Source organism: Eumetopias jubatus, unplaced genomic scaffold (genome assembly GCF_037043125.1).
Source record: "Eumetopias jubatus isolate StellerSeaLion01/CBP00866 unplaced genomic scaffold, mEumJub1_p1.0 scaffold_4, whole genome shotgun sequence".
Classification (NCBI taxonomy): domain Eukaryota; kingdom Metazoa; phylum Chordata; class Mammalia; order Carnivora; family Otariidae; genus Eumetopias; species Eumetopias jubatus.
In genome coordinates this window covers 11641371-11664883 of record NW_028274810.1, presented here as the reverse complement: position 1 = coordinate 11664883, position 23513 = coordinate 11641371, and the positions used below count along the sequence as shown (strand labels likewise).

The window sequence follows — 23513 nt, the reverse complement described above, 5'->3', positions numbered from 1 at the left end:
AAGAGGTTTCCAGAATTCAAATTTAGATGATAAATTTATTTTTGTCCCACCCTGCCCCAACAAAACATTAACTTACTTGGTGGTTTTAATATTTTTAATACGATTATGTCTTAACAGGTGATGTTATTGTAGACATCAATGGCAGCTGTGTCCTTGGTCACACCCATGCAGATGTTGTCCATATGTTTCAATTGGTACCTGTCAATCAGTATGTCAACCTCACTCTCTGCCGTGGTTATCCACTTCCTGATGACAATGAAGACCCTGTTGTGGACATTGTTGCTGCTACTCCTGTCATCAATGGCCAGTCATTAACCAAGGGAGAGACTTGCATGAATACTCAGGATTTTAAGTCAGGAGCAGTGGTCCTGGACCAGAATGGAAAGCCGGGACCCACCTTGATCAGTGACCGTCTCAATGGACCATCGGACCCGAGCGAGCAGCGAGCATCCCTGGCATCATCGGGCAGCTCCCAGCCTGAACTAGTGACTATCCCTCTGATTAAGGGCCCTAAAGGCTTTGGGTTTGCAATTGCTGACAGCCCAACAGGACAGAAGGTCAAAATGATATTGGATAGTCAGTGGTGTCAAGGCCTCCAGAAAGGGGATATAATTAAGGAAATTTACCATCAAAATGTGCAGAATTTAACACATCTCCAAGTGGTAGACGTGCTAAAGCAATTTCCCGTAGGTGCAGATGTACCATTGCTTATCTTAAGAGGAGGTGAGTAAAAGCACAAGGAAAAATCTTCATTGTTCATGCATTGGTATCTGTTAATCGTCCTTCCTTCCAGGGCAGAATCTTTTTCCCCAGCAGACTTAACTGGTAATTAGTGTGCCTTTTCCTCAAGGTTCTGTCTGACTGCTTCCATAAGCAGTATCTTTTGCAGCAGCTTTTTTAGTTATTAGTGGTTTCATTCGTGTCCATTACGGATTTTCTTTCCTCTATATTCTTTTTAAAATTAATCTGATTTATGGCTTTAGTGATTAGAGAGAGTCACAGTATTGTGCTACTTCAGATGAAATATATCCTCTTAATTTCATTTTCTCTGTTGATGGCAGTAATAGAAATTGACGCTTTCCACTGGTGGTTCTTCATCTGGGCCTCTGTGATGTGCTGAGGATGTTTCGAAAGAGCTAGCATCTCTGTGAATAAGCAAAATGTTGGATGGTGTGTAATCGCTCTGTAAAGCAATCATGGTAGTTCGTGCTCACGAAGCTTTTCTCTTAAGCTTTAGTCTCTGTCCGTAAATGTTAGTTAAACCCCACAGTCCTCGTGTGAGAGAAATATAATTTTTATTTTCCAGGGTCATCAGCTGACCTGAGCTGCTCGCAGACATAAATCCAGGTCCAAGGACTAATCATAAAGTTGCATTTTGATGGGCTTTCTTAAATCCCTACCTATGAATGACTAGTATTTTAAAGAATAAAATTTAGCCCTTCACCCTTCTCTCTCTGGCTTTTAGTTTTCATTTTTGAGGCAAATGAGCAATTTAACTTCATTGGGATATTTTTCACTTTTCTCACTTCTTTGAACTATTTTTGTTTCTTCTCTGGATGATATGGTAGAATGTGCTCAGAGTAAGGGGAGGATCTCTGTGAGTGCTGGAGAGTTATCCAGGATTCCAACACCTTTAACAAAGAGACCAGGGTTTGGTGTCAGACAGGCCTAATGTCAGTTTCCTGCCTTGCTACCTGTTCTATGGTATGAGGTAGTGATGTAATCTGTTTGAGTCTTCGTTGACATGATCTGTAAAGTGGTAGTAACGCTTATGCCTTAGAATTGTCGCAAAAATGAAGTGAGATAATATATGTACCAAGGCCTGGCACACAGCGGGTGTTGGCCATAGAATTTACTAATCTACTAAAAGTCGAAGCTAGTTTTATCATAAACATGAGCAGTATTTGTGATCTGGAAATGTTTCCTCTGTTTTTAAAATCTGGCTCATTTTTTTTAAGGTCCTCCTTCACCAACTAAAACTGCCAAAATGGTGAGTATACAGTGGTCCTCACATGCTTCTTCCGAACACAGCGAGAGAGATACGGTGTCCCCTTCCATAATAGCAGCGCTCTGTGGTGGTGATTATCCACTGGGAGAAGTGAGAAGGCATCCTGCCCTGGGCCTGTGTCAGAAACTCTGGGAAAGCGTGTGAGGTAGAGAGGAGGCGTGCTTTCCTGGTTAAGTATTTCTACCGAATGCTAGCGGCCCATACTGCCAGCAACCCTGTCCTCTAAATGGTAAAGCGTGAAGACACCAAAGTGCCCACTTTTAGAAGTCCTTCTGCTTTCTTTGTGTTTCAGAGGAGCAAGGGTAAGGAAGTAGCTACGTGTTAGGGCAGAGAATAGATCCTGTGACATCTCCCTGACGCCCAAAGAGAAGGAGCGGTAGCTTCACATCATTTCCTGGGGACATTAAATACCCACATTGAGATAACCTTCTCACAATGGACTACACCAGACTTTCTAGAATAACTGTGGCCTCTGTGCTCAATTTGCTTGTTATCAAAGTGATAGGCTGTCAGACTTGTAACAGTGTTTTCTTTGGCATTCTTCTGAATAACTGAGTAGCCTATTTAAGGACCTGTATAGCAAATGAGATCTAAAAAAGGGTACAGCAAACAGTGCCAGGAAAGAAAGTGGGCTAGGGGCAGACGTGTAGCTGCCAAAATATCCACAATTACGTGGGTCTGGCTATAAAGACAATTATATATACAATCTTAATTTAGTTCTAGTTTGCTTGATTTGGAGTCTGTCATCTCGCAATGGAAAGATGGGCTTCCATAACCATCCACCATAGGCTATTAAAGGAAAGACCAACTGATAGAAAATGGGTGAATTCTTTCTAATCCACCCAGTAGGATCCTCTACAAATTTGCTGTCTTATGGCTCAACAGGAAAGAAACATTCTGCACTTGTATAGACTGTACCACTTACAACCAGTGTGAACAGAAATACTTTTTTGCCCACGTAGTTAAAATTGCACTGTGTTTTTCTACGTTTCTCTGGTTCCTTTGGTCATTGTTTTTAACTCCCGTGCTACCGTTCTATTTCATAATGGACGCCAGTGCAGCCGTGGTGACCCTAATGTTTTATTACCAGTGACCTCGTGCTGCTCTGCCAGAACCCTAGGACATGTCAGGGGGAGGGGAGGAAGCTGCTCTCGTCTTCCTGCCACCCAACGGGGTGTGGGTCAGTGACTCTGGGACAGCACGTTGCAGGGACCGTCCTCACCCCACTCCCTCCTGCATCCTAGTCCGCATTTGTTGTTTTATAACTGACATCCCTAATCTGCCTCCCCCAGCAAGAATGCAGAAGAACAGGCTCTTCTCAAAACCATATTTATTTTCTCAGGCTGTTTATTGGATCCTTTTTTTTTTTCTTTTCAGATTTTATTTAAATCATTTTGCCTGGCTATTATTTTGGAAAAGAATGGGAAAAATACGAACATAATGCCCCTGGTTGCCCTTACCAGATTGTCCCACACAATTGTGCGTTTTTCCTTCATGTATTTGAATTGGCCATGCCGGGTTTTCATAGTGTCCTCTTTGTAGCCCACATTAGAGGTAACACTTCCTACTCCATTTTCTGAGCAAGAATGGCATCTCAAACATCTGCACTGGGAATTAAATTGAGTGAGTGGGGATGTGGGGCGGATCAAGAGCTTCACGAGGCTGTTCACTTGGGGCCCCCCTCTTACCACACGCTGCCGCCCTGGGTTATGTCCTTGCTCATCTTCTTCTCAAAGTCCGTTTGTGTCTTGGGGGTGGAGGAAAGGGCAAGATCATGTAAACTTAGGACTAATTCAGGCCCTTCGGTTGACAGCAGTATAAATCTTTTCTAATTTAAGTTAAATATGTTTTAACCAAGGGTACACGGCTATGAAGGTAAATTCCTACAAGACTTTGCAGTGGCTTTGACCCTGCCATACCCCTCCCCACCTGTCATCAGTTGACACATCTGGTTCACACAATAGTTTTATGAACTAATCGACCATCTGGTTTTCTAAAATAGTAAGGCCCTTTTCCATTTCAGAAAACAGACAGAAAGGAACATTCAGGAAGTTTGGAGGCCATAAATGAGCCCATTCCCCAGCCTATGCCGTTTCCACCCAGCATTATCAGGTCAGGATCCCCGAAATTGGATCCTTCTGAGGTCTACCTGAAATCGAAGACTTTATATGAAGATAAACGTAAGTAGCTGTGGAATATTTCAGGACAGCATGTGACAAAATCACTTTGAATTTTCTAAAAACTGGGACCTTTCCATCTTTCAAAACCATATTGAAAAGTTATTCCTTCATCCCCATTTTCATGACTCTGGGCTTCTTCCATTTCTATTCAACATTCGTTCATCCATTTTTTTTCAAAACCAGGGATTAAGTACCTGCTATCTTCCTAACACCAAAGTAGGTGTTAGGAATATAGAGATAAATAAGTTCCATAGGCCCTGCGCCCAAAAAGATGATTAACCCTAAATGGAAAAGACAAATATGCAATCAAAGAAGTATGTATAAATAAGTCCAAATAAGCCTCACAGGGATCCAAAGGAGGAGACGGTCAATTTTACCACTGGGGGTGGTAGGAAGTGTCAGATCCTGCTTCACGTAGGAAGTTAAGCCAGAACCACATCTTCAAAGACGAAGAGGTGTTTATGAGACAGAAAAAGGGAAGGAAAGCAGGAGTAACCTTTGCACATTGACCTTGCACGGCCCGAGTTCTACAAGTAGCCCAGTTCGGCTGGGTGCATTTGGCACAGGAAACCAGAGGGGAGAGCAAGGGCAGGCGAGGCCATTCTGAGGAAGCGGGAGTCCATCATAGAAAGGATGGAGAGCCTCGGAATGGTTTACAGGGATCATCTTGGACTTGCATTTCAGAGAGATTCTCCTGGCGGGAGTAAGAGGGATGGTGAATCAGAGGGTGTGCAGCCTGAGGAGGAAACCAGAGTAGACCGCTCAGAGGAGCCCAGCTGAGAGATGATGAGCAGAGAGCATGCAGAAGACAGAGATTCAGTTTTGTGCTAATTTACTTAAAATGATAAATCTCTTCCAAAGCAAAATTGCAGCTTACATAGGCTTAATTTTTTTAAATTAATTTGTTTCTGAGAAATAGATCTAAATCTACCTTGGAAACTGTGTACACAGGTGGAAATATTATGTATAATCGACTTCATAGTTATTTAACCAGTTCCAGATCTTTATCTTGATAGGCCCAGGCCATATTCAGAAAGATGAAAACCAGATGCAAACACAGCAAAGCAATAATTTAAATTAATAGAATTATAGGGAATCGCTTTCTTCTGACTTGCCATTGATAGCCTGATGTATTCTTAGTATTGGTAGAAACTACTCAGCCCCTTTAGGCGGCACCCATAAAGTGACTGAGTTGAGCTCCAGAGTCTTCTATCCCTAAAGTTCTATAATTCTAATAGGAATCATGTCTCAAAAGAGACTGCTTCTGAGGAACATTATCAAGATTTACCCTGTACGGTATCTCAGGTTTTATGTAGTTCCCCACCATCTTTCCAGCAAAGACTTCTTGCTTGTGAATAACGTCAATATTTTCTTGAAGATCAAATTATTTTAGTTGTGAAGTAGGTTTTCCGGACTTAATATTCTGATGAATGCGACCTGCTCTTGGGGGACAGAATAGGGTGGGTGAAGAGCCTGGACCCTAGAAATCAAGTTGGCTCGAAATCTCAGCTCTGCCGTTTACTTGCTGCCTGACACTGGGCCACTTACCGAGGCCTCAGTTTCCACAGCTAGAAAATGGGGCTGATGATAGGTGTTAGCGATCATTTTCTTTTAAAATAATACCCGTTTGCAAAATTAGGCTAAGCAAATATGGAATGCTTTTCAAAAACAAAGGTATTAGTTTAGGAGTAGAATTAAGGCATTTTATGGGCTCTCTTTTCCTAGGATTTGTCCAACTGTTAATTGAGATAATTTGTACCTATCAAATGCCAAACTTAAATTGGATGATTCTGTATTTAATATCACAACATTGAATTGAAAGCATTAGGACTTAATGGCAGCATAATGGAAGCGGGGGTAAATGTTTCTGAGCAATCTCGATACAAAGTTTTGTTTAGAGCTGAAAACAAAGATTTAAGATTGAATGTAGTGGTATGTTCTTGTGTAAGTTTTCACCTACCAGAAAGTTCTGAGATTATAGTTTATTGAACTCTATAATATTATCCTACTAAATAATTGCATTGTTTTATTGTAATCCTTTTTAAATAAATCAAAGTATTGTGTTTTACTTATTTATTTGTATATTTTTCTGGTTTTCCTTAGCACCAAACACCAAGGACTTGGATGTTTTTCTTCGGAAACAGGAGTCGGGGTTTGGCTTCCGGGTACTGGGAGGAGAGGGACCGGACCAGTCTGTAAGTTCACATACTTCGGAATTTGGCCATTCCTATGAACTTTTAGGTGGCTATTTGGTAGAATATGGTGGTTTTCTTTTTTTTTTTCCTAAGATTTTGTTTTCTCTGAGCATCTCATGAATGAGAGGAAGAACTGCATTTCTGTTAGTGTGATGGTCTCCCAGTTACCTTGGTGTGGCTGAGGCTAGAACTGAAGGCAAGAACTGAATATGTGCACTGTCAATTGGGCAGTAGTTAATTTCTGTCTTTCTCTATGTGCCTACAGCTTATTTTCAATTTTTATTTCCCTTTGCCTTTGTTAAATTTTAAGACCTTTGCCTTCTCTAAGAAAGAAGCATCCTGTTTAGCACCATTGGTCTGTCCTTTGAATGCTCCATAAACAGGTGGCATGAGCCTTTGCATATTATGTCAGTTACTCTTATTAATGGGTTGACATTTTCATCCTCAGTACTTTGCGTGCCATTTCATCTGCTGTACCTATGAAACTAGGAAAATAGAAAATAATTGATGTTTCTGTTCAGAAAGCATAAGGGTTATGTTTGTAAAGCATTTAAAATATAGAACTTCGTACACAATTCTCACATAAAGTTTAGAGAACAAATGTAATGGCTTCTATTTTTAAGTTTTGCCCTTAGTTTGAATGACAGAGAAGTAATGTACTTGTTAATCTCAGGAAACAAACTGAGGGTTGCTGGAGTGGTGGGGAGTGGGAGGGATTGGGTGGCTGGGTGATAGACATTGGGGAGGGTATGTGCTATGGTGAGCACTGTGAATTGTACAAGACTGATGAATCACGGATCTGTACTTCTGAAACAAATAATGCAATATATGTTAAGAAAAAAAAAGAAGAAGATAGCAGGAGGGGAAGAATGAAGGGGAGTAAGTCGGAGGGGGAGATGAACCATTGAGACGATGGACTCTGAAAAACAAACTGAGGGTTCTAGAGGGGAGGGGGGTGGGGGGATGGGTTAGCCTGGTGATGGGTATTAAAGAGGGCACATTCTGCGTGGAGCACTGGGTGTTATGCACAAACAATGAATCATGGAACACTACATCAAAAACTAATGATGTAGGTGATTAACATAACAATAAAAATTATTAAAAAAAAGAAGTAATGTACTTGGTAGAGTTGGAGAACATATTTAAGTTTTTTCTGTGTGATATAAGAAAGACATTATCATCATCCTTGGAAGATAGGTGAGTAACAATAACCTTTTAAAATAAAATGACAGTCGTCTTTCTATTTCTGGATAGAACAGTTGATTTATGTATTATAAATATGTTCTAATTAGCCATATTGGCTATAGTTAAAACAATTATAAGAGACATATAAAGCTCAAGGCAGGTCAACTTATACAGGGCAAATATAAAATACCTTGATTGTTCTTGGTGGAAGACATGATTTTGTTTTAATGCTTCCTATTTTGTTGGTACATATAGTGGTGACTAAGACATTTTCAGAGTTTATCTCAAACAATTTGGGAGAAACTCTTCTCTTCAATGTCAGGTTTTAGCAGCTCTGAAACTAGCCCAAACATTCAGGATTCCCTAATTACAGGATTCTAATTGCCGGCAAATAAAATGAGCCAAATCTGTTTGCCTCGATGTAAGTGGACCTCAGGACACTCTGTTCCCCTGAGATACATCTGCTGCTTTGAGATTTAGGAACAAGAAATGTTTCTGGGTTGTATATACTGAATTTCCACTAGTAACCGTATGTAATGGGAGTTTCTTGAGAATTATCCCAGTTGCTGTGAACGGTGTGTAGAAAACCTTTGCTGATGCATTCAATACACTTTTTGTACTTTTTAGTAGTTACTCCACAGAACTGCATTTTCTGAATTTAATGTCTTTTGTTGTATTGCTTAGAAGTGATAGTGGCAGTTTTTAAGTTATTGAACAGCTTTGCATTTTCCACTTTATGTCTGCGCATCCCTGAAGATCCAGAAGGGATCATGTAGTGTGGTGATGTGAAGCGCCTTTTTAGAGAATGGTCACTTTCTAAGATACTACCTTTCTCAAGTGTTCATAGTTGAACTGCAAAATATGTTAGTTTGTGTAGTACTGGGTCAGGAAGCCTTTAACTTAGTTAAGGGTCGTAGTAGATCTTTGTTGACTGTAGAGACCAATCTACACTTTGTTTTCATATCAGATCTACATCGGGGCCATCATTCCTCTGGGCGCAGCAGAGAAAGATGGTCGGCTCCGTGCAGCTGATGAGCTGATGTGCATTGATGGGATTCCTGTGAAAGGGAAGTCTCACAAACAAGTCTTGGATCTCATGACAACGGCGGCTCGAAATGGCCACGTGCTATTAACTGTCAGAAGAAAGATCTTCTATGGTGGTATGTGAGCCTGTTCCTGCTTTATAGGTTAATCAAGAAACAAAGAGACTTAGTCCATTTTCTATATGGTTTTGCAGGTATTTTAGTATGTTTCCTAGGGTATCAGATAAGCCATTTGGTGTGATCCAGAGCCTCATCATGGAAGGCCATTTAAGGTCAAAAGGATCCAGAAATAATACTACTATTAAAGAGGCAAAATTTAGGCCTCTGTATTAAGACTATATTCACGTATTGACAGATTTTGCCAAGGTGCTATTGTAGATGGGATTATTAAGTTAAATCTGTTTTCTTAAAAACAAATATAGTTTTTTAGTCATACCAAGAGATCCCTTGAGCTGAATATAAAAAAATTTTGGATCCTGATGAATTGCTAAGTATTCAAAGAGGCTCCCCTCAAATGTTTCTATTTGAGAATTTTTAATATAATGTCATTTAACATTAAAAAATAAAAACATTTATGAGTGCTTTACTCTGTCTCAGACATACTGATTCTTTTATTTAGTCTTTACAACACTAGGCTGTAAATACTGTCATTCAGTTTTACAGTTACCCACAGAATGGTTGAGAGACACATAACTGCTGAGTAGTAGGGCCAGGGATTAAAACGGGGAGTTTAATTGTAGAGCCCAGGATCTAAACCATTACATGAGGCTATGAATACATTTTTCTCATCAATAGCTTTGTGACTATTACATTGGAATTTTTAGAAGTGAATTCTCGCCACTTAAAGATTTTAAAAAGACAACCCTGTAGCACAAGAGTGTAAGCCTCATCGAGGTAGGGATATTTATGCATTTAGTTAACTGCTGTATCCCCCACACATAAAACACAGAATGGACACAATGAATGGACAGCACAGAATGGACATCAACGAATGTTTGTTGACTTGATGAATACTTGCATTACTCTTAAAAATGAGGCACTGTGTTTTTGATTGCAACATCCAAAGGAAAGGCCTGCCTGTTTCCCTAAGTATCAGGCATTTAGAGACTCATACAGATTTTAATGCAGTGTTGTGTTGGAGTCAGAACATAACCACATGCAGTAAAAACTGTGCTGTTGTACAACCAGAGGCTGGCTCTCTCCTGGAAAGCATCATGAAGAAGTTTTGTAGTAGTTTGATATTATTGGAGGCATTTAGCTAATTCATTATAACCACGCATTATACAAAAACAAAACAAAACCTTTATTTTTCATTAATGATTGGATGTTGGGCAGCATTTTGTTGAAATTCAAAAACATAATCTCAGAATCATGTAGATTTTGAGCCAAAAGAGCACTTAGAAGTGGGTATTCCTCAAGGGCAGTATATTTTGTTAATGATGGCTCGGATCAAATTATGGCCCAAAATTTGCCTGTTTTTTTTTTTTAATCAGGACTAACTTGTGTTATTCTTTCTTGAATTCTGATGTCATACTTGACTAAGAAAATAAGGTATAAGTTAATTCTCCATTTGCTGGGGATTCCTATGACCTATTCTATGCCTAGGAGAATTGGCTGTTCATGTGGACAGCTTGTCATATGCTGGATGGGGTAGGCGGAGGACTGCTGATGGTTAGCGCATCTGGTATCATCAATCAAGAAGACTGCAGCTGTAAAACACATTCTGTTAGACAAATCCTGTGTTGACAGCTAACTTCTCAACCAGTGAGGGGCAGCACCTCTGCCCTGGTGCAGTGACCCCAGCATCACATTATTCAGTTTTATTATATATATATTGTATATATATGCTGTATACAATATATATATAACATTCGTCCTGCACTAAGTTATATTTAATGTTGATTTTAAAAGGAAGTGTACCGGGTCAGTTTTCATTACCAACTTTTATTAAAATTACTGGTCAGAATCCTCCTGGAATTAAGACAATTTCAAGAATTGGTTTACCATGAACTTTCACGGAAGCTTCGAAAAGCTTCCTTTAAAATGAGAGGACATCATTCTTCCGGTTATACACTGGCAGAGTATTGAAGATGTCAGACACACTGATGCAGCCTATAGCTGCACCCGATGATGTCCAGAGCTCACGTGGGGGGATTGCTTCTCTAGGCTATAGGTTATTCGAATCTACATTTTCCTGTGAGAGGCTTAGCGCAGAAACACTTTAGTTAACAAAAGTTATGATGTTCCAGAAATATCAGAATTGGTCATGTTTATTATAGAGAAACAACCTGAGGATGACAGCTCTCAAGCCTTCCTTTCAACACAGAATGGCTCGCCCCGCCTGAACCGAGCAGAGGTCCCAGCCAGGCCTGCTCCGCAGGAGGCCTATGATGTAGTCTTGCACCGAAAGGAAAATGAAGGATTTGGATTTGTCATCCTCACCTCCAAAAACAAACCACCTCCAGGAGGTAAGGGCTGCTGAATCCTACTGTCCCTGCAATTTCAGTTTTCTGAGTCTCCCAATGGGCTTCGTGAAACTAATTAGGGAATTATGTATAAATTGCCTTAGAGACTTATCTTTTTAAGAATGATGAATATTTTCTTTATTTTCAAAACCAGGTAGTCTGAATCTGAACTTCCAAGCCTCAGGTTTAGCTATCATCTCAGATTCCATAACATCAGTCTTAGTGGCTCCATTTGCGCACCCAGATTATACCGTGGCCGGATATGGGGGGCGTGCCCTATGAGATTCAGCAAAAGCACAATGCTGAGTTTTTTCAAATAAGGAGGCATACGTTTTTGGTTTTTTTTTTAATTAAGAGAAACTGTGTATGCAGAAATGAATTAAATGCTAGAAGTAGTTGAGAAGAAGCAAAACAGATTAATAGAAAAATCTTGACCCAAATATGCCTTAAATAGTCCTTTTGTGTTTTTTAATCATAATTGCCACAGTCCAGCTATAAAGGAACCTTCTTGAATGACAAGAGGTATTTTTATCTTTTATAGATGCGTCATTGAAAGGTAAAAATTTTGTCAGAATTTTAAGCATTAATCTAAATATCCTGAATCCAGTTTAACAGAATACTGTCACCTGGGAAGGATGAGTATATATATTAATTCCTTCAACAAAGGAGGACTTACCTCTAGTCTGTTCAGGGCTGTTACAGTCCAGCAAATTAAATATTTGTCTTGCCTTTATATTTCTAAGAAATAATCATCTTTAAATATAATTGTAAGATCCAAATGAATATAAGATGAGAACCAGAAAATTGAGATTGATCTATCATACTTGTCTGGTGACTTTATTTTTCCAAGTCAAATGGTAAACATCTTTGACCACAGGAAAATGTGCGCTTGCCTTTGCTGGTGGATTTGATTATATCCCGAGTAGTGAGATCCTCTTAGACTAGAGGGTCACTAAAATCTTAGAAAAAGAAGAAAACCCTTGCAGGAGTGTCGGAAGCCAAGCCAATTTGCAAAAATCTTGCTAAAATTAATGCAAGTGTGTGAGGGAAGAAGATTCTGTGACATGGATGAGTTATTACTATAGTATCAGGTCACTGCTCACGGATACTAGTTTCCATTTTCCAAAAGCAGTTGCTATGGTAACACTTGGAACTGGAACTGTCACTGATGCTCTGAGGATGATTATGTGGCCTGTGTTGGAAAAATGAAAGAAAGCAGATTTTTGGTGGATTTTGTATTAAAGCTTTGGAAATCAGTATTTCCCAAACCAAGTAACCATTTTAGATAACCGTATCTTTATTCTCATGCCATCCAGTAATCCCATGCATTCAGATTAACAAAAACAGTGCAAGATTATTACTCAGTGGAGAGATGCTAGCCGCTTTTTATACTAAAGAGACTCCTTTTCTAGGACTGCTGAAATTAGGGGAGAGTCTAGGGCCTACCATAAAACAAAGCAGTATAGAGGAATTCAGTAAAATAAGTTGCATTACTTATATAGGTTTAACCTTTTTATATTATTCGTTTATATTTGAAATGTATGTTGCATCTTAATGTGTATTAAGTATATTCTTTTTGTGTTTGTCTATATTTAAATTTTTCAAATATTTTTATATTTACTCACTTTAATTGTTTCTTACTATTTTGATGGTTTTGTGTACCATAGATGCTGAATCTTTGTGTAAGATAGTGTCATTAGCTGTTGGGCTCTGTAATCAGACAAACTCAGATTCAAGCTCTGCTTACGTCTTTTAATAGCTGTCTGATCTTGGGCAAATTACTTACCCTCCAAGAGTTCCAATTTCCTCTGTAAGATGAGGATGATGATAACACCTCCTGTCTCATACGAGTCTGAGGATTAAAGGAGATCATGCATGTGAGCCCTTAGCCTGGACCTTCAATAAATGTTAGCTGCTGGTGCTTGTTGGAGCTTCTGCTGCTATCACCATCGTGTTATTTATAAAATTGTTTGGCACTGTCTCTTGCTTTTTTTTCTCTTTAAGAAACTTTAAAAAGTTTATCAATACTTGAGTAACGAGATGGGAAAGAAAGCCCAAGTAAAATGTAAGATCGAGGCAGCAGTTCATGTGTAGCAGGAAATGAGTGTTTGCAGCTCATTAATTATCACCCTGAATGGTAAATTAGGCTTCGGGTGCCCGTGAATTTTATATCAAGTACTTGAGTTTTTCAGTCATTGGTGCAAACCCAGAATTGGTCATTCCACTGAAATGCTAGTTGATAATCTCATGGAATGCTGAGCCCTGCAAGCCTTCTTCTTGGGATCCCATGCGTCTCGTCTAGATAAAAGGAGGGCCCTGGGGGGCTTGGATGAGGAGCTTTCACTCCCGAAGACTGAGCAGTCCTGCACACTGCATTACACAGAAGGTGTGCTTTAGACAAGAGTTAGCACTGGTGAAAAGGCAGGAAAGCTCTCAGAATAGATCATTCTTTATAGACCTTGTCTTGGTGTAGATTGGTACTCTGTTCAGGATAGATTCTTTCTTTCTTCTGATTAAATGTATTTTCTGGTGACATCTGTCCCAAGCAGAGTTCCCGGCAGCATCTCTGACACCAGTCATGAAATTCTGAGATTCTCGGGGCGCCTGGGCGGCTCAGTCTGTTAAGCATCTGCCTTCAGCTCAGGTCATGATCCCAGGGTCCTGGGATCGAGCCCCACATCGGGCTCCCTGCTCAGTGGGGAATCGGCTTCTTCCTCTCCCCCCTCACCCTCCTTGTACTCTCTCTCTCTTTCTCTCTGACAAATAAATAAATAAATAAAATCTTTTAAGAAAAGAAAGAAAGAAGGAAGGAAATTCTGAGATTCTCTGTGGTTGACTTTTTCAGAGATCAGGGATCTGGTCCAGCACCCTTACTGCCCTAGCCCCAGCTTGTGCAAGTACTCAGTGAACAGAGTACCTAGAAAAGACCTCTATTTAGGATGAAAAGGGCTTGGCTAGTTTTTGCTTTGCTAGTGCTTCAGAGGTTTTAGTGTTTCTTTTCTTTAGCATATACTTTTCAGTTCTGGTTGCAAAGGATTCTTTGAGAGGGGACATTTCCAGTTACTGTCCTTTCTTTTCCCGAAAGAAATGTTTTAAGAGCACTGAAGTGACCTCAACAGCTGGACAAGCCAGGCTGGGAGAAGATTTAGGCCAAAGATGAATGAAGACGGATAAATTGGTTTTATGGCAAACGCCTGTGGACTTTGTAAACCAACAAAAGCAAGGCAGGACTTCAGACTTTTCCCTAGCTATGTGTACTCTACAGGGTTACCTTGAAAACTTGCCAGTCCGTTCAAAAGTTATCCTTCTACTGGTCTCTTTGCTGTTTTTAACTGTTTTGATAATACAGCTGTCAATGCCGAGACTATAATAATCTGACTACTTTTACCTTCCTTCACCCAGACAACTAACCCTTCGGGAAGTTATGTCCCAAGATTTGCTGATTCCTTTTGAGCCCATTGCTCACATGATGAGAAAGGAACCACCGAGACGTCAGAGATTCATTTTGTTTGATGCTTTCCCAAGTCTGAACAAACCCTTTTCAGCGTGCCAAGGGGCTGAATGATTTTCTTCTCAGGGCAACTAGAATAACAGCATGTACCAGCAGATCTTTTCTAAGAAGGAGAATAACTAAGGTATTGAGGTAGAAGGTCACCACAGGGCCACTGTCTGGTTCAGCATATGTTCCTTTTTTTTTTTTTTTAAAGATTTTATTTATTTATTTGAGAGAGAGATAGCATGAGCAGGGAGGAGAGGGAGAGGTAGGCTCCACCCCACCCCCCCCCCCCCCGCCGCCCCTGCCAAGCAGGGAGCCCGATGCGGGGCTCGATCCCAGAGTGCCAGGATCATGACTTGAGCCAAAGGCAGACGCTTAACCGACTGAGCCACCCAGGCGCCCCTCAGCATATGCTTCTGACCTGCTGTCCTCTCTGCAAATTGCTCATACCGCCTGGCACAGGACATGGCCTGTACTGCTCAGGTGCTTTTCTAATTACTTTAAGGAAAATGGTATAATAAGTGCTTGATATAATTCAGAGCTAAAAGGCACTTGCTTCCAACATTGACTTCCTCTGTTTTAGGATAAAATCTCTCACTGTAGAATCTTAGAAGAGCCAGGGAATGGCCCTGTCTGTGGGGCTATAAATCACAGCCAAGAATAACTTCCAGTTCAAATGAAGGCCTATTAAAACATCCCTGACATATACCTACTATGACTCAGAAATACTAGTAAGGAACCCATTTTACTATGAAAATTAAACATAGAGTGCCATTTTAAATATTAATTATCCCTATTCGTTAACAGTCAATAGTCAGCAGAAGGCAAATGCCCGACAAGATTACTGATCCAGGTAAGGAAATTCTTAAGGAACATGGGAGGAACATTTCTTAATACAAATGCCCCTTATTCAAAGGGGTGAAAGATATTTTGACAAGATTTCCTGAGTGTCTGAGAACTCGTTTTAAGCCATAATAGCAAAGTGTCTTCATAGTCTAGGAAAGCCTTCAGCATCATGAACCAGTAGAACTGTACGGTGTGTCTTTGCAAATGTCTTAGACTCTGCTTTGTGCATTCAGGGCAGGATTTTATCCCTGAACCAAATAATCTCAACGTTAAACATTTCATGTTCTGATTCCCCTCACCTTTCCCAATTTAAAAAAATCTAAAGGCACAAACAAAAGGAATTTTGCTACAGAACTAAGTAGGATTTAACAGTCAGTCATTTCACCATGCCTGGATTTCTGAGCAGTAACTTCTGAGTTCTAACCTTGAATTTGAACTGCATTTATTTACAAGACCCCCTGTGGGAGTAAATGCCCCTTCAGCAGAACCAAAGATGGTCTCATTGTGGCAGTTTCCGAAATAGTCAAAATAGGATGCAGCCTCAATGGCCAACAATAAGCGAGAAGCATCAGTTTCATGAGGGAGTATCATAAATATCAGGGAGGTCAGTAGCCTTCAAACAGGATTGTTAGGAAGGCAGTATAAAAATTGGAGAAAGGTTTATGATGAGTGGAAAACAGCACAGAGGTTTATGTGCTATGACTGCAGCTATGTAAGGAGTGTGTATGCATGTGGGCCCAGAGCGGACGACAGTATGGGGATAGTTATAATTGGATAAGATGTTCGCATGCGATACTTTTTTGCTCTACCTTTAAAGAATGTGTTTTGGTGTTATGTTGAATTTTTATTTTTTTAAATTTTTTTTTTAAAGATTTTATTTATTTGACAAAGAGAGACAGTGACAGCAGGAACACAAGCAGGGGGAGCGGGAGAGGGAGAAGCAGGCTTCCTGCCGAGCAAGGAGCCCGATGGCGGGGCTCAATCCCAAGACACTGGGATCATGACCTGAGCCCAAGGCAGACGCTTAACGACTGAGCCACCCAGGCGCCGCATGATGTTGAATTTTTAAATGATGATAAATCCAATGCTAACGTATCTTAAATAAGGGAAAAACCTGGGTGTTTTCTTCCCCCTAGTTATTCCTCATAAAATTGGCCGAGTCATAGAGGGAAGCCCAGCAGATCGCTGTGGAAAACTGAAAATCGGAGATCACATCTCTGCGGTGAATGGGCAGTCCATTGTTGAACTGTCCCATGATAACATTGTTCAGCTGATCAAAGACGCTGGCGTCACCGTCACACTAACGGTCGTTGCTGAGGAAGGTAAGGAACCAGGCACCTCGCCTTGCACAAGCTCGTGTGAGCGGCACGAGTGGTGGCCCTTTCTCTGTGTGCTGGAGAAGCAAACACCCAGAAGGGAGAGAAATTGGTCATACTTCTCAGATCTTACTTTCTTAAAATAATGTGTTCAGTGTCTGCTTGCTTGAGTGAGAGGAAATCCTCTAAAGATTCAAAGATAGTCACTGTTGATACCGAGCCTTTCTTGTCAGAGCCGAGCCCAGGGCACCCCTCCCAGTGACCGGGGCTTTGTTCTGGGGAGCCGCTGTCTAAGTGGGGGGACGGGCAGTACGTAGGAATGGCCGGGAAATAGGGCATAAAATGCATCTAGTGTCTTGCCTTTTCGTCATTAAGGGTTTCTAATTAGGAATTTTGAATAGCACCCGTTCGGGCTCTTTGTTCATGAATTACAAGGTAAGGGTTACATAATGCGCCTCTCATTTTTCCCGAGTTTGCAAAACGGAGGAGGAGAAGCCCCAGAGAGTGGAATTATGCAGAGTCCGTCCATCTTACCTGTTAAAATCCCTTGTACTGTGATGTGTGCTCATGCCCCACGGTGCCCCGTGGCCCTCTAGTATCGTCAGCGTTGGGGTCTTTTTGCTCTTGATTCTTCCATTCTTTGCTCTGCCCCTGTCTCCTCCGCTTGTTCATAGCGAAGGTAGTACGTGACTCTCCTGCTGTCCCAGCGCCCACAGGGGCATTTGCACCTGCGCGTGAGTGCCCCAGCCGCTCGGGGAGGCCTTTTCCAGTCCTCGGACCCGGTGACATCCCCGCCCCGGCCCATTTCCCTTTTCTCGTCCGGTCCACACTCTGCCCAGACTCTGTCCCAGACTCTGCTACTCCTTCCTCCTAAAATCCTCCTCCACAGAAGCCCGAGTGCTTTTCCACTCTCTGCACAGAAAGCGGTTTATGAGTTTGCTCCCAGCCACCTTTTACATCGAACTCCCAGGGTTCCTTCCGGAGCCACTCCCGAACGAGGCCTCTGCGGCCTCTGCGCCCACGGGCTGCCCCCCCGGCCCCTGCCCCATGAGCCCCCCCCGCACTCCGCCGCTCTGCAGTTCACTGAGCATTGCTCCTGCCTGACGGTCTCCCTGCCGAAATGCTCTTTTGAAGACAGAGAATATTATCAGTTGACTGTGATCTTAGTAGGCCATCAGTAAATATTTTTTGAATGAAGAAATGAGTTAAATGGATGAACGAACATTCATCCCCTCGATGAGGGGTTGAGGAGATGAATGAACAAAGGGACAAAGTAAAAGTCAGGAGACTTTCAGTTCTATGCCAGTACACAGCAGAAGCGTTAGAAACCCAATAGAAGAAGTGAGGCCTTTGACAGAGTTCAGGGACACTTATCAACTAGTTGGATAACCTGAAACAAGCCAGTTCATGTTTCTACCCTGCAGGTTTTTATCTATGGAATGGGGATGATAATGTCTATTTCAGGATCTCCGTGAAGATTACAGGTGAAAATGTACCCAGTCTGCATAAGTACCCTGAGGTGCTCATCTAATGGTAGCTGTGTCATTTCACCCCACCTTTGCATGGCTGACCCCCGCATCTAGGCCTCGGCCACAGCTCACCACCTAAGGAAAGAGTAGTCATATTTAGTGAGCACTTAACGATGTGGCAGGTGTTACCCCAAACGCTGGATATCTGTTCACTTATTTCATGCTCACACTAATCCTAGGCAGGCACTATTACTTTCCCATTCTGTAGATGAGGACACTGAGCCCCTGAGCAGTTAGAGAACTTGCCCACGGTCATAACACTCATGACAGAAACGGTGTAGGAGTCCGCAGACTAGCCCCAGGACCTGCGCTCGTGACAGCTATGCCTTCCCCAACCACAGTATCTAGAATAACCCTGCCCGCCCTGGTGTTCTCACAGCCCGCCCCGCTTGACTTTGCTTCCTTGCACCGATCTCTACCTGAGATGATGTAAGCTGTGGTTTATTGCCCTCTCCCCCTGCCAGAATGTAGAGTCACAAGATTCCTGAAACTAGAGGTCTTGTCATGTTCAGTGCTGAATCCCAAGGGCCTAAAACAATGTCAGGCATGTAGTAAGTGCTCAATAAAAAAGTTCTTGAAGGACTGTTGTTACTTAATGTGATTTGGGTCAGGTTTCTTTGTCTCCATTTCTTCACCGTGATTTCTTTACTACGATCTCCAGAGCCTGCTTTTTATTCTTAAATTTGTTCTGTGACCCACAAAGAAAAGCTGCATCGGCATCCCAGGAGATCACATTTTAGGTCTGTTTGGAGAATGAGGTCTTACACTTACATCAGCATGCCTGGCGCACAGCAGCGAGAGAAGCTTCCCGAAGTAGTGGGCCTAGCAGTCCTGGGGCTCAGTGTTTCTCTAACCATGTGTCAAAAGGACCAGTGACTTTTCCAGTCCACCACAGCCAGCATTTTTGTAAAATACATAAAAGTTAAATGAAAAATAAAAACGAAGACATAAAATCATTCTGTCAAGTCATTAGAAAATGTTCTAAATGCTTACTCTCAATATCTATAGACATCTTACTGCTGACTGACCCAAGAACCACACACTCAGTAGCCCTGGGATAGAGGGTTTGGTAATAGAATTAGAATTTTTTTTTTTTTTTTTTTTGCCAAAATTTCCTTTTATCATTGATGGTATTTTCTCTGAGAGGTTATCCAAAATTGCTCAGGCATTTTTCTTAGAGGAAAAATGAATTTTGACACTATGGTCCAAATACTTCTGGACGTACTCAAGATTTTCTATATAGTGCCAATCAGTGTTTAGGAAAAATAGAACAGTGGAAGGAAACCCCATAGCAGTACATGCCTTAAAGTCTAGTTCAGGGACACCTGGGTAGCTCAGTCGGTTAAGCATCTGCCTTTGGTTCAAGTCATGATCCCAGGGTCCCTGGATCGAGCCCCATGTCGGGCTCCCTGCTCAGCAGGGGAATCTGCTTTTCTCTCTCCCTCTGCCCCTGCTCATGTGCTCTCACTCTCGCTCACTCTGTCTCTCAAATAAATAAAATCTTAAAAAAAATAAAAATAAAAAATAAAGTATTTCATATGTAGGCACAGCCTGTTAAAATGCAATCACATTTGACACGTAAAAATCACATTTCAGCATTACACCTTATTTTATTGTATACTCAAGTGTTATTAAACTATGAAAACATTCAGAATCTCTTCTTTTTCTTGGGAAAAAAGTCGAAAGTGTCTCTTCTGTCCATAAAAATCCCATTTGTGGAGTTTGTAAGTCTTCCAAGTTTCTCATTGTATTCGGTATGAAATCTATCAACTGCACTGAAGAGTCAAATGAATATTTATTGCCCTAGAGCTGTTTTCAGAAATCACACCTTCAGATCAGTCGGTATTTCCCCTCGGGTGCTCCTTCCCTACTGCCCAGAAGCCATTCACTGTTCGTAGATAAAAGACAGCTGGAAAAAGAAAAACCTGGTCCTTCCATTCTGTTTTCCCCTTTTACCAGATACTGTTGAATAGTTACGGTTTTTTGCACCAGGGAAGTGGTTAACCAAGTTCCCAAGCCAGACAACCAAGTGTCACGTCTGCTCTAACACTCCACCGGTCGGTGGCTCGAGGCTCCCAGCCTTGTCAGCAGCCCGGCCACCGTGCCGACCTATGTCCTGGAACGGGACGGAAATAGACCGTGCCTGGCTCTTCTTGCTGATCGTAAAGAAATCTTTACATCATACTGTAAAGAAATCAACACATTGATTTCTACTTTCGTGCCAGGGCCTGGTCATCCCATGTTTTTAGGGTTTTTTTTTTTAAGATTTTATTCATTTATTTGACAGAGAGAGAGACAGCGAGAGAGGGAACACAAGCAGTGGGAGTGGGAGAGGGAGAAGCAGGCTTCCCGCGGAGCAGGGAGCCCAATGTGGGGCTCGATCCCAGGACCCTGGGACCATGACCTGAGCCGAAGGCAGACGCCTAACGACTGAGCCACCCAGGCGCCCCCATCCCATGTTTAAGAGTGACACAGGTCACCCTAGCTCCTGAGGACCGTGTTAGGACAGCTCTGATAGCGTTGCCACCAATTTTTGGCTTTGTTTTCCATTTATTTATCTGCTTGTTCCCTTTGTCTCTATTTTCCACTGTCATTTCTCTCCCTACTCCCACTGGCAACCATTCCAGTGTGTTGTGTGTGCCTCGGGTTATTTTTAAAATACATAATTGTGTGTGTGTTGACATTTATTTTTGAGTTACATAAATAGTATTGTGCTATAGATTTTATGTTGGTTTTCTTCTCCGAATTCTCAGAACCGTATGTTTCTTTAATGTCACGTTATTATTCCAGGATCCGATCCAGGGTCTTACAGGGCATTTATTTGTCACATCTTCTTTTTCCTGTGAGTGTGACATGGTAGCTCGTTGTGGTTTTGATTTTTGTTTCCCCGACGACTAGTGATGTTGAGCCTTTTCATGTGCTCTCGGCCATCAGTATATCTTCTGTAGAGAAATGTCTGTTCAGATATTTTCCTCACTTTTAATTGAGTTGTCTTTTTTTATTGTTGAATTGTAAGACTTCTTTGTATATTCTGATATTAGATCCTTAACAGATCTGTGCCTGCGAGTGTTTTCTCCCATTCGGCAGGTTGTCTTTCCGCTCTCTTGATATTGTCCTTTGATGCACAGAAGTTTAATGTTGATGATGTCCGATTAATCTACATTTTGTTTGGTTGCTTATGCTTTTGGTGTCATAGCACTAATTTTAAGATTTGGTGGAGGTTGCTGGAGGAACACAATCAATTGCTTTTAACAACTTGACAGTTTTTTCATAATGTATGTTTACAACATATTACCCACCCACTCCCCCCGCCAGACAGCCACATCATCACACGCCCTCCTGGCAGATGCTTAACCGACTGAGCTACCCAGGTGTCCCTGAACTAGACTTTAAAGCATGTACTGCTATGGGGTTTCCTTCCACTGTTCTATTTTTCCTAAACACCTGCATATACGTACTTTATAAATAGTGTGAGAATTTCTTGGAGTGAAGGTGGTTGATCAGAGCATATACATGTGCTTAATTTGACCAGGTGCAGTCCAACTGCCCCCCATAATTGCTGCACCTACCTTCCCAGCAGCAGAACATGGACAGTTCTATAGCTGCACGTGTCCGCCAGGGTGGGGCATGAGCCTACTTGCAGACTGGCCCAAGTGTGGGAAGTGTCCTCTCATTGGTGTTAAACTTGCATTTCTCTTATTACCCATGAATTTGAGCATCTCATCAGATGCTTGTTTTCTGGGGTTTTTTTCTTGTGGATTGCTTCTTCACATCCTTGACTCATTTTCTTGTGGGATTTCAGTCTTTTTTCTTGTTGATATTTAGAGATTCCTTGGGAATTTTGTAGGCAATAGTCCAGCTTAGTTTGAGAAAGTACAAAGAGCTTTTCCTGTCATCTGTATGTTAACTTCGACCATGGTGCCCTCCACTGTACAGAGATTCTTAATTGAGACGTGATCCCATTAGCCCATTTTTACCTATGACTTACGCTTTTGAAGTTTCATTTCAGAGAAGTTAACCTTCCCCACCCCATGTCACAGAGATTTTCTCTTATATCATCATCTATTCGATTTATAATTTTGCATTTAGTTCTTTAATGCATCTGGAGCCTCCCTTTTATATATAGTTTTAGGAAGAATAGCTTTATTTTTTTTATTCTCACACTGAGCAGGTTTTTCTGGCACAACCTATTAGATCGCTTCTTTATCTCATTGATCCATGGAGCCACCGCTCGGGTCTCCTAGCTGCTCTGTTCTATTGATTCATCTTTTCTTGGGTTAATTTACATATATATTTCTTCACATAATATATTTTTAAAGTGTGTATGTGCGTGTATATCTAGCCACACACACTTTAAAAAAAAAAAACCTTTAACTTTGTGGTATATCCTAATATCTGTCTGTTCAGGAAAGTTTTTACCCACCCACCCCCCACACACCCTCCAAATTGACTAGAGATTCATAAAACTTTTCTGTATAAAATTTTAGAGCAAATTATTAAGTTCTTCCAAAAAAATCCAACTGCAATTTTTATTCAGATATATTGAATATATATTAACTTTGGGAAAATGTATACCTTTAAATACTAAGTCGTAACACCTGAGAGCATGGGATGTCTCTCTAATTATTCAGATCATCTTTTGTGTCCTTTAGTAGAGTTTTAGAAAGTACTCTCATAGGGTTCTCATTTATTCTTGCAAAGGATGATTCACAATACATTATGATGTTTGTCACTATAGTTTATGGGATTTGTGTTTTTCCTCTGATAATATACTTTCTCTTAAATAATTACACACAGAAACTCCAGCAAAAGTTTAATTCTCATTGAAGGAGAGATATACTTAACCCATTGCTTTACTATGTGAAGAAATTTCAGATAAAACTGAGAGAGCATAGGCCTGTTTGGCATCTTGGGATATTTAACTTTGAGAAATAGAACGGTTCTTAACACAGAAATAAATTGGAGAAGCCATGTAGCATGGGTCAGAGGACTAAAACTGAAAAAAAAATATCAATGATAGAAAGTTTTATTTAACCTTGACGAGGACAAGGAAAGAACATGGACTGCAACCAATCTGTGGTCCCAGATGCTGCATAAGTGGCATCTCATCCTCGGGGAAAGGTAGAGGAGAGGATGAAATTGGTCAGCTTCTTTTTCCTGTCCTGAAGTTAAACACCCACTGCGCTAGCCAAGCTAGTGGAGCCAAAAAATTTACCTAAGTTGGAGTCCTACAAAAGTACAAGTATCCCC

The 23513-nt window shown here is 41.2% G+C and overlaps 1 protein-coding gene across 3 annotated transcripts in view; it reads left to right on the top strand.

Annotated features, from left to right (window-relative positions):
* The window catches only part of MAGI3 (membrane associated guanylate kinase, WW and PDZ domain containing 3), a 235605-nt gene that overhangs the window by 198818 nt on the left and 13274 nt on the right, over positions 1 to 23513 (top strand). For all 3 annotated transcript variants that reach the window (XM_028101902.2, XM_028101903.2, XM_028101901.2), the window contains 7 exons: positions 118 to 723; positions 1959 to 1990; positions 4032 to 4188; positions 6292 to 6383; positions 8536 to 8728; positions 10891 to 11079; positions 16555 to 16740. In XM_028101902.2, the coding sequence (XP_027957703.1) occupies positions 118 to 723; positions 1959 to 1990; positions 4032 to 4188; positions 6292 to 6383; positions 8536 to 8728; positions 10891 to 11079; positions 16555 to 16740 (1455 nt within the window). The remainder of the gene's footprint in view (positions 1 to 117; positions 724 to 1958; positions 1991 to 4031; positions 4189 to 6291; positions 6384 to 8535; positions 8729 to 10890; positions 11080 to 16554; positions 16741 to 23513) is intronic.